Below are 12185 nucleotides of genomic sequence, written 5' to 3'. Positions count from 1 at the left end.
GTTTTCCAGCCTAGTGACCACTCCATGTTCTCCACCATACCTGGCTTGGTAAGGCCAGGTCCCAGCCTCATGTCCAGATTCTTATTAGCACCAAATACAAAAGATGTTACATCCAAGCCGGAAACTTCCACTAAAGAAAGCAAATCCCAAGGCGTGTTCAGATGAAAAGAGTGGGTAGGAGAGGAATCGATGATCTCACAATACATGTGTACCACATAGCAACCCTGCCTGGTCCATGGGGGTCCGCTGGGAGATTCTGGAGCTGCGCACAGTCACTCACACCACAGAGTAAGCGGAGGATGTGTGGCAAGAACCGAGTTGCTTTAGACAAATGTCTCTTCAGCGTTAGAACTAGGTAAGGTCTGAATCTTGGCTTCTGCCGTTTAGGAGATTTATGATTTTCCTAACTGCAATTTCCTCAATGTGTAGGATGAAAAATCTGTAAGTCATGTTTACCTCTTAGGATAGTTGGAAGAAATTAGTGAGATAACACATGTAAAATGCTTAGCACACCATGTGGAACAAAAGCGCTCATTGGATTTTTGTTTCATGTATTATTGAGATTATGGGCATTTTAGAAATTTTATTTATTCCATTTTCAGATACTTTATCATGTATCTGAAGGATTCATGAAGGAAGACAGGACTACATGGTTTTAATTAACCTCCCAGATTTCCCGTGCTTTCGGGCTAATTAGATATACTGGGAGGCAGTGACTCAGGTTCTAAATGCCACTCACAGAGAGAATTCCTGAATCCTTCTGCTCCCTTCCACACTGCTCTCTGTCTTCAGGCTCAGCGATATGTGGCTCCGAGTGGTGGCGTCCTCCCTCAGGAAACAGGCTGCTCAGGTCCCCTTCATGCACATGAGGCCTTGGAGACGCTGATGGGAGGTGGCGAGTGTGGCTCATGCTAGGAGAGGGCAGCCTGGGTTTCAGCCAGTCCCTCCACGCTGACAAGCCCTCACCCCAGGGACCTCTGTGGTCCTAGCTAGGGCAGTGGAGCAAAACGGACGAGAGGAAGGTAAAAATGATTGAGGATATGTGTTTTCATGGGGGAATATTTTCCTGATGGGTTAGGTAGGAGGCTTGAGGTCCATGGAAAGCCACAAATGACCGATGGTGGGGCTGGGGCAGTGAGCTGCTGCCCTGGCAGTGAGATCCATAAAGGCACTTCAAATGCAGACACGTGCCCAGCCTCCCTGAGGATGCCTCCCTGTTAGATCTCTTGCCTTTTTCACTTTCCCAGAAAACTGAGCAAGTTGACCTGAGATGTATCTGTGAGAAGTGGCCTTTGATTTACTTGCTACATGTTTGGGGGCTTCTCCCTCAATGGTAACTTAGACTGGAAACACTCCAGGACACCATCTGCCTCACTGCCTGACAGAGAGGTCAGTCACTGGTCAGAAAATGCAGATGTGTTACTTCCGCCTCTTTTTGAAATATGACGGAGCCATCCTCACAGCTTGCTGAATTGTAAGTAATGTACATGTGGGTTAAATTTCTATGTTATTATGTATATTTTGTAGTGTCTCTCTGTCTAATGCAATTCCCAACCCTCCCTTGGTGGCACTTGGTGAGAATTAACCACTAGCTGTGGATGACTGGACAAACGTCAGAGGTGACTCTGGGAGGAAATGGCCCCTGAGATAAGACGAAGGGTCAGGAAAAGCGCAGGAGCTACAGGGCAGCTCAGAGGAACTTTCTCCAGATGCTTGTCTTCAGAGTTCCCGAGTAATTGATTTGAATCCCCTTTAGCAACTTCTTTAATACAAATGATATAACTTTGTGGTGGGGGGAGGCAGGAGAGACGTTATGAGCATGAATCCAAGCAGTGGCAGGTGACAACACAGCACATGGTCTGGAATTATCACTTTACATTGTGAATGGGGTGAGGGCAGGGACAACTGACTGGGGAATATATTAACCCTCGTGGTGTTGCACAAAGTAGGAACTTAGTGAATGTTTTGGATGATTTTATGGTGCAAGCACTTGCAGGCCTGGTTTCTTACAAGTGCAGTCTTGTACACAGAGATATTTGCAGGTTAAGAATGCAGGACTACCAGTTTTCAGTGGTGGTTTTAAAATCCTGTAGTTGAAAAAAAAAGCACTTGATTGTTTCCCAAACAGAATCCTCCATGCTGCTTACGAGCTGATGTCTACCTCTCCTAAAGGAGCCTAGCCTGGCTTTCTGCTACTCCACACAAAGTGCTGGGAGGAGAAGAAGAAGCCAATGAGAGGAGCCAGTTAGAGGAAGATTATCGCTGATCCTCCAAATTATAACTGCTCATCCACAGTCTTAACCCAGCCCACACAAATGTAGGCAAAGACCAAGGTCAGCCAGGTTGGCTGTACTTAGCGGGGAGAAAAGTTAGGCCAGGCCTAGCAGTGGGAAGGTAAGGGCATAGAATGGGCAAGAGGGGAGAGACAGCTTTTCCTTAAAGCGATCCCAAGGGCACTCAGACGCCCTTACTATGTGGCGAGTGAATTTTCAGTGTTACAGTCATCACAAGTTGCTGCAGTAGTGAAATTAAGAGACTCCATCAATATAGAGACAGCAGCATCAGGAAGTGATTTGGGGACTTTATGATGAACAGCAGAGGAGACTAGATATATTGGGAAGCTCCTGAACAGAATGTATGAATTCTCATAGTCTAGTGTCATCATCATCTTATGCTGGATTAAAATTATTTAGGGTTTTTTTGTTGTTAACATTTTTTAGGTTTAAATGTCCAGTAATAAAAGAGGGTTATTTATATGGAGGTCAGTATACACTCAACATACAATAAAAAATTTAGGTACAGATGTCTAAGGTGAGTACTTTAAATGATAAATTAAAATCATGTTCATAATGGTCCGGGACACTTGTAAGGAAATTAAAAGAATGTATATTGCAGGGAAAGGGATTCTCATACATTAAGCGTAGCAGTTCAATTGGAAGCCTTTAGTAACCTAGCCACATGTGCTAGAAATCTCAGAATTATGCAGAGCCTCTAATCCAACAATTTTACGTTTACAAACTTACCCCAAGAAAGTAAGCACTGAGCCATGTGAAAAGGTTTATCTACAGGGGATGTTCATTATTAGAATTATTTATATTAACAACAATGTGGAAACAGCTGACATGTCAATGGCAGGAAAGTGGTTTAATGGAGTCAGTCATGATGGAATACTAGGCGGCCATTACAAGTCAAGCTACAGACAAATTATGAATGACCTCAAAAAATGTTCATGAAATAGTGGTACATGAAGACAAAAGTGCATTTTCAACACCATCATCTGAAAAATACAGTGCTGTCTTTGCAAAGATATGGGTGTACTTACAAATGCATTATAAAAGCCTGGAAGGATTTAAACCAGAATTTAATCAATATTTTAATCTTATTTTAAAATTTCCTAAATATCTGAAATATTCTTCAGAGAACCTCAATACTTTGTAATCAGAAAAATTAGCTAAAAAATTAAAAGCAGGCAACTCATATCAACAAGATCATACACTAGGAGATCCCAGCTCTTGTCTCCCCGATGAAAGCAAGAATTGAACAACAACTTTACCAACACAGACAGCTCTGGGAATGCTCCAGAGTGCAATGAAGGAGTGGCAGGAACTCATTGAAGCAGCCTCAAACCAAGGTGCTGGAAGCATTTTATCTGCATCAGCCCATCCTCCACCCTGGCACAGCTTGGCAACAAAGGGGATCTCTTTGGCTGTGACCTCTCTCTATGGGGAAAGAGGTGATCAGAACCCCGGTAGCTTTTGTCACCATCATGGACACCCACAGCTTTTATGACTGATGACGCCCACAATCTTCACTGATGCTGACCCCAGCTAATTCAACTGCCCAGAATCCAAGTTGTATCCACCTGGAGCCAGAACTGTCACACCCCAGCTGGTGCCCTCATACCCGCCCACAGGTGAAGGTCTTTCCCCACCAAAGCCAGCCCATAACGTCTGGAAGAGGTGACTGCTCCTTTAAATGTGTAGACACAAATGCAAGGTTATAAGAAACATATAAAACCAATGAAACATGACTAATTTTCCAGTAACCAACCCGAAGGAAATGGAAAGCCTTGAATTTTCTGGCAAAGAACTCCAAATAATTGAACAACAACAATTATTTAAATTGGTTTAAAAAATCTCAGTAAGCTGTAAGAGAACACAGTCAGACAACTCAACATATTCAGGAAAACAACACATGAACAAAACTAGAAGTTTGACAAAGAGATAAAAGTCATTAGAAAACAAGGAATTTCTGGAGGTGAAAAGTACAATGAATGAAGTAGAAAATATGATGGAGAGCCTTAAGAACAGATTCAATCAAGCAGAAGGAGGAATCTGTGAATTTGAAGATAGGTCATTTGAGATTATCCAGTCAGGGGAGAAAAAGGAAAAAAAAAATTAAAAAGAATGAAGACATCCTATAGGATTTATGGACCATAATCAAGTGAAGCAATATATGCATTATGAAAGTATCAGAAGGAGAAGAGAAAGGGTTAAGAAGTTTACTTAAAGATTTAATGGCTAAAAACTTCCCAAATCTTGGGAGAGAAATGAACATTTAGATTAAAGAAACTCAAAGGGCCTAAAATAGGGTCAATCTGAAGAAGGATACAATGAGATACATTATGACCAAATTGTCAGAAGTCAAGAACAAAGCGCATTTTGAAAGCAGCAAGAGAAAAGTGACATCACATCTAAGGCAATGTGGGTAAGACTATCAGTGGATTTCTCAGCAGAAACACTGTAGGCCAGGAAAGAGTGAGATAATAAATTCAAAGTACTGAAAGAAAAGAAAAAACCCTGCCAATCAAGAATACTATACCTGTAAAATTATCCTTAAAAATGGAGAGAGAAAGTCTTTCCCAAATAAAAAAAACTGAGAAAGGTTGTTACCCCGAAGCCTCACTTACAAAAATGGTGAAGAGGTTTCTTCAATTTGAAATGAAAACATGCTAAGCAGCCACGAGAAAACACATGAAAGTATAAATCTCATTGGCAAAGATAAATATGTAGACAAATACAGAATAATGCAACATTTAGCATATAAATTACTGTTAACCCTAACATAAGAGTTAAAAGATAAACGTTTATTAAGAGACACACAATGTAAAAAGACACAAAGTGACTACAAGAACACAAAATGTGTAGAAGGATTGAAAGTATAGTTATTGTGCATGATCAAAGTTAAATTGTTACCAACTTAAAATAGTCAAGATATTTTAAGCAAGCCTTGAAATAAGTACCCAAACCTCTATCACTGATATACACACACATACACACACACACAAAAACAAAGCCAATCATTACAAAACATCATTGAATCAAAGAGAAAACAACTGCCAAACAGACAGAAAACAATAAGCAAAATGGCAATAATAAGTACATATCTATTAATGGTCTCTTTAGCTGATTATAGATTAAACTGCCCAACCAAAAGGCATAGAGTGATTGAACAGATTTTATAAAGACTCAGCAATATGCTGTCCACAAGAGACTTGCTTTAAATTTAAAGGCACAAATAGGTGGAAAGTGAAAGGATGGAAAAAGACATTCCACGCAAATGGTAACCAAAAGAAAGCAGAAGTGAGCATACTTATATCAAATAAAAGAGAAATTTAGTAAAAAATTATCTCAAGACAAAGGACATTATATAATGATGAAATGGTCAACTCAACAAGTACGTATAATAGTTTTAAATATGTATGCAACCAACATCAGAACATCTAAAGCATATAAGGCAAACGTCGGCAGATAGGAAGGAATAAAGTTATAGCATTACAGTAATAGGCACTGTGCTTTGATGTCCCACTTACAATAATGGATAAAACATCCAGACAGAAAATCGGTAAACAGATGAGTTGCACAGCACCACAGACTAAAAAGACCTAACAGACATGTCCAGAACTTTCTATCCAACAACAAAATAATGCATTCTTCTCAAGCATACATGTCATATCTCTAGGTTAGATCACATGTGAGGTCACGAAACAAATCTTAACAAATTTAAGAAGACTGAAACCATTCCAAGTATCTTTTCCAACAGTTAGAGAATGAAACTAGGAATCAGTAAGAAAATGGGCAAATTCACAAATATACAGAAACTAAACCACACATTTTTGAACAGCTATTTGTTCAAAGAGGAAACCAAAGGGAATCTAAAAATTATCTCAAGACAAAAACAAAAGCAATACAACAAAAGTTATACAAGGCAGCGAAAGTAGCATTGAGGAAAGTTTACAATGATAAATGCCTACAGTGAAATCTCAACCAAATAAGTCCACTAGTAATTTACCTCAACACAATAAAGGCCATGTGTAAAAAGTCCACAGCTAAAATCATTATTAAAATTAAAAAAAAAACCTTCTGTCAAATATCTGGTAGAAATGGTGCTCATTCTTGCCATGTCTACTTAACATAGCACTGGAAGTTCTAGCCAAAGCAATTAGACAAGTAAAATAAGTTAAATCATCCACGTTAGACAGGAAGGAGTAAACTAAATCATCTACATTAGACAGGAAGGAGTAAATTAAATCATCCATGTTAGACAGGAAGGAGTAAATTAAATCATCCACGTTAGACAGGAAGGAGTAAATTAAATCATCCACGTTAGACAGGAAGGAGTAAATCACTTCCATTGTCCAACAGCATCATCCTATATGTAGAAGATCCTACAGACACAACAACAACAACAACAACAACAACACACTGTTAGAGCCAGTCAGTGAATTTCATAAAGCTGCGGGACACGAATCAACTTACAAAAGTCAGTTACGCTTCTACAAACAAACGAGCTATCTGAAAAATCAATAAAAAACTCATTCCTAATAGCAGCAAAATAATAATAATAATAATAAACATAACCAAAAAGGTGAAAGTCTGATACACTGAAAATTATAAAGGCAATGATGAAGAAAATTAAAGGGAACACAGACCAATAAAAGGGCATCTAATATGCATGAACCGGAAGAATTTATATTATTAAAACGTTCATACTACCCGGAGTGATCTACAGACTCCATACCATCCTTATCAAAATCCCAAGGGCATTCTTCACAGAAATAGAAAAAACAATCCTAAAATTCATATGGAACCAGAAAAGATCCTAAATAGCTAAAGCAGTCCTGAGCAAGAGGAGCAAAGCTGAAGGTGTCATACTTTCTGATTTCAAAATACAATGCTTTAGGAATCAAAACAGCATGGCGCTGGCATAAAAACAAACATACAGACCAATGGAACAGAAGACAAGCCTAAAATAAATCCAGGCATCTACAGTCAACTGATCTTCCACAAGGGTGCCGAGAATACACAACAGGGAACGGAGAGTCTCTTCACAAAATGGTGTTGGGACAATTGGAGTTCCACATCAAAAGAATGAAAGTGGACCCCATCTCATAACATATACAAAGATCAACTCAAAGTGGATGGAAGACTCAATGTTGCTCTGCAGCTGTAAACCGACAAGAAGAGAACACAGAGGAAAAAGCTTCACGACGTTGGTCTGGGCAAAGATTTTTGGATATGATGTCAAAAACACAGGCAACGAAAGCAAAAATAAGTGAGACTGAATTAAACTAAAACGGCAAATCTGCAGAGGAAAGGACAAAATCAACAGTGAAGAGACAACCACTGGAGAAAATACTTACAAATCACATATTTGCTTAGTGGTTAATGTCTAAAATATATAAAGAACACCTACCATTCAATAGCAACAACAAAAACCAAACAAACCTGATTTAGAAATGGGCGAAGAACCTGATTACACAGTTTTCAAAGAGATAGCAACGATCAACAGGTCTATGAAAAAGTGTTCAGTATCAGTAATCAAATCCGCAGACCAAAGCCAGAATCAGCTATCCCCTCTACAGAGGCTACTAGCACGAAGGTAAATGATAACAAAGGGTGGCAAGCGTGTGGAGAACAGAGAATCCTGTGAATTGCTGGTGGGGATGCAAATTAGTACAGCTAGTATAGAAAACAGTATAGAGACTTCTCAAAAAATTAAAAGTAGGACCACCATTTGATCCGGAAATACCTCTTGTAGGCATATACCCAAAGGAAATAAAATCAATTTCACAAAGAGAAATCTGTGTCAGATTTCAATGTATTTCAGTGTCGTCACAGTAGCCATGAAATGGAAACCACCCAAACGTCTGTCAATAAATACATGGATATGTGAAATGCATATATACATAAATACAATAAGTAAATACGTATATGTATATACACATGGCACGGTTTTCAGTGTATCCCTGGAGTCCTTCCAGACAGCTCCTGCCCTGTCCATTGCAGTTGGTTGCCAAAACCCCCCTCTGTCCTGGCACCCAGTGTCCCCCTACCCTAACTCCACATTTCACCCCCATGCCACTGCCTGAGTGCACCATAATGTCCCCGTCCCCCCATCAGTAACACACACACACACACACACACACACACACACACACACACACACATCATTCTGCCTTGGGAAGGAGGGAAATTATATCACTTCCAACATCATGGATGAACCTGGAGGCCACTATGCTAATTGAAATAAACCAGACACAGAAAAAAATAAACACTGCATGATCTCACTTATATGAGGGACCTAAAAGGGCAAAACTCATAGCAGGAGAGAGAATAGTGGTTTCAGGGGGGTGGGAGTGGTAGGGTGGGGAGAAATGGGGGGATGTTGGTCAAAGGCTACAAAGTTTCAGTTACACAAAATGAATAAGTTCTGGAGATGCAATGAACAGCAATGTGACTCTAGTTCACGGTATTATATGTTTGAAATTTGCGATAAGAGTGGCTCACACACACACACACAAAGAAAATGGTAACCATGTGAGGTGGTGTATGTGTTAATTAACTTGATTGTGGTGATTATTTCACAATGTATACTATTTCACAATGTATACAAATATAAACACATCAAGTTGTGTATCTTAAACACATACAGTTTTAAATGATCAATGATCTCCCCATAAAGATAAATAAGCATTGTATGTTGCATTATTTATACTTACTGCAAATAGAAAAATTATGTCAAAGTCCATCTACGTAAGGATCTAAAATATAAAAAAAATTTGCACAGTAAAATATTTTTTCTTTTATTTCATGGAATTGTTTATTGCATTTATTAGTAGCAGTGCATTTTTCACACAATATTCTCTTTTACTTAAACTTAATGCGTATGTAGTAAGAAAGATTTACTATCCCAAGTGGCCTCTAAGTATTTACATGAGGATAAAACAGATATGGTGTAACACGCCTCTCCCCTGCTTACTCTGTGTACTTAGAAGGCAGAAAGCAGAAACCTGGCCCTGTCTTCCTCTGGTTTCTCAGGATGCCCACAGCACATGCTGGGGATCCAGATGCAGGGGACAGCCAGGTCTGTTTTCAGGAAGTTGCAGCCAGCAGGGCACAGTTAGGATGTGCCCTGATAAAGGGGTACACAAGAGGAACCCAGGCAGTGGGGGAATGGGGGCACCACGGTGCTCTCAGGCGGTGGCAAGGGGACAAAACATAGGAGTTAGGGTGGAGGGACACTGGGTGCCAGGACAGAGTGGGGCATGGGATTGGGACTGTCTGGAAGGACTCCAGGGAGACACTGAAAGCTGTGCCAATGCATTCGCCGTGAAACCTAAGAAACTCAGCACACGTTCTCCCTCTGCTCACTGAGAGTTTGCATTTATCTCGTGGCACTTTTTGGTGTTCAGTCCAATCTGCAGTAATTACGGACAGCCCATCATATGCAGAAGACTGCCTGGCATGGCAGACAAAGACGTGTAGAGATAAATCCCTGCCTTCAGGTCTTACAATCAGTAAGGTTATTAAGGCAAAGCCCCAACAATAATGCAAATCATATTATATTTTAATAGAATATGATTTCCACACGTTTCATCTCTCTGGATCTCCCTCAGTGCCTACCAGAAAGGTGTTTCAATGCACAATTGGTACTCTTATTCTTCTCATGCCATCTTCATTATTTATTGTTTCAAAGGAAATCCAGTAGTTTCAATGATTTTTCAATGTACATCCAGCTTCTTTCTGACATGCAGAATATTTGCATTAATAATTCATGATTACATAATCTCTCCATTCATTTCATGAATCCAAAGATTTTAAGCCAGTTACGTGCTTCAACAGATAATCTATGTGATAAAGTATCTCTAGAAAAGTTAACTGTCTTGCCAAGCCCAGCATCTATTAAAGGGCTTCTTGTCTCCCATCTGTTTTAACCACACCTTACACTGATGTTGAATGATATAGGTAAGTGAACTTCATCTTCACCCTGAAACACACAATTCAACATCATCTTTCTGAACTAAATAGAAAAAAAATAAGCAATGCATATGTGCCTCCTGTTTTACTCACTTGAGACAATATAGACATTTAGGTATTCACATATCATTGAATTCATTTGGATCTTTGAATACTTGAGCTTCAAATTCCATCTGGCTCTGTAAAAAAAAGGTACTCAATTTAGTATAGATTTACAAAAAAGGCAGAACAACACAAAATGTTCTGTATGCCTCCTTAGTGTGTGTCGAGACAGGATAACTGAGTGATGGGCATCGCGAATGTCTGGTGTTTGGGTGTCTCACGGACAGGTCTCATAACTACACTCCAAGCACAGGGCTTCATTCTGTGGCCACGGAGATGAACAAGAGCACTTGATCCAGAGCTCCAAAAGTCTCCAGCCTGGTGGCAGAGACTGGTCAGGAATCGGCAAGCATCAGTCAGGGCTGAAAGGCTGTGGGAGGGAAAGGCACAAGCCGGATTCTGGGAGTCTAGGAGGATGAATCAGGGCACGGCCGAGTCTTGGTTGGGAATGAGACACTTTCTGGAGCAGGAAGGCTGTACTGAGGGCCAAGGGTGAGGGAGACATGGTTCAATAAGGCAAGAATCCAAGAGCATTCATGGGATTTATTTACAAGGCAGGAGGGTGACCTAGCACTAGCGGATTCAGGGATAGATGGGAAGAAGTGATAGTTAGATTTTAAATGAATTCTTTTGAGAAACTAGGCTTTGAGAAAGAAAACCATTATACAAGAAATAGAAGTAATGGGTGTGAGATTAAGATAAGTTCTCTCCTTTTCTTTCCTTCTTTCTTTCATTTTGATTTTCAGATGGTACAGTTTTGAATCTTTTAAATTTCTAATGGGAAGGTTTCACTAGAGAGGGAAGAGAGTGAAGATGTGGTATAAAGGTAAAGGTCAATAATGAAATAGTTCCTGAGGAGATTAGGAGATTCAGAGCTTCCCATCAGGCACTTCTCAGACCCACCTACCCACCTTGCCCATCCATCCACCTCATCTATCCATCTGTCTACCCACCCACCCACCTCACCCATTCATTCACCTCACCCATCTATCCATCCATCCACCTGTCCACCCATCCATCTACCCACTCACTCACCTCACCCATCCAACCACCCATCCCTTTACGCACCCATCTACTTCACCCATCCATTCACTCCATCCATCATCCATCCATCCATCAATTCATCCATCCATCTGCCCACCCATCCATCTACCTACCCACCTACTTCACTCATCCACTCACCTCACCCATCCATACACCCATCCACCCCATCCATCCATCCATACACCCACCCACCCATCCATCTACCCAGCCACCTACCTCAACCATCCATCTACTTACCTCACCCATCCATCCATTCATCCATCCCTCAACCTACCCACTTACCCACCCACCTCACCCATTGACTCACTTCATCATCCATCCATCCATCCATCCATCTACTCACCCACCCATCCATTCACCCACCTACCCATCCATCCATCCATCTACCCACCCACTCACCTCACCTATCCAACCACCTCATCCATCCATCCATCCATCCATCTATTCATCCACTCACATCCATCCATTCATCCATCCACCTACCTACCCCCACACCCACCCATCTCCATCTATCCATCCATCCATCCAGCCACTCACCCACCCATCTACCTGCTCACCTCACCCATCCATTCATACATTTACCCAACCATCTACCTATCCACCCTCCCACATCATCCATCCATCCATCCATCCACCCACCCATTTCATCCATCCATCCATCTAACCACCTATCCATCCACCTCACCCATCCATCTATCCACTCATCCATCCATTCATCCATCCATCCATCCATCCACCCACCCACCCACTTTATCCATCCATCCATCCATCCATCCATCC

At 40.8% G+C, this 12185-nt stretch overlaps 1 protein-coding gene across 17 annotated transcripts in view; it reads right to left on the bottom strand.

Annotated features, from left to right (window-relative positions):
* The window catches only part of CLXN (calaxin), a 33128-nt gene that overhangs the window by 12629 nt on the left and 8314 nt on the right, over positions 1-12185 (bottom strand). For 9 of the 17 annotated variants that reach the window (XR_013528236.1, XR_013528232.1, XR_013528237.1 and 6 more), the window contains exon 6: positions 10353-10438. Coding sequence is in view for 6 of the 17 variants with exons in the window: in XM_078353534.1 (XP_078209660.1) it covers positions 9973-10025; positions 10353-10438 (139 nt within the window). In the remaining 11 variants the exon portion in view is untranslated. Of the gene's footprint in view, positions 1-9001; positions 9044-9076; positions 10270-10352; positions 10439-12185 lie in introns of those variants that run through there. The other 8 variants (XR_013528241.1, XM_078353535.1, XM_002758888.6 and 5 more) reach the window with 4 other exon arrangements.

The sequence above is a fragment of the Callithrix jacchus genome, chromosome 16 (genome assembly GCF_049354715.1).
Source record: "Callithrix jacchus isolate 240 chromosome 16, calJac240_pri, whole genome shotgun sequence".
NCBI lineage: Eukaryota > Metazoa > Chordata > Mammalia > Primates > Cebidae > Callithrix > Callithrix jacchus.
The sequence above is the reverse complement of the archived record's forward strand: the minus strand, read 5'-3'. Positions and strand labels throughout refer to the sequence as shown.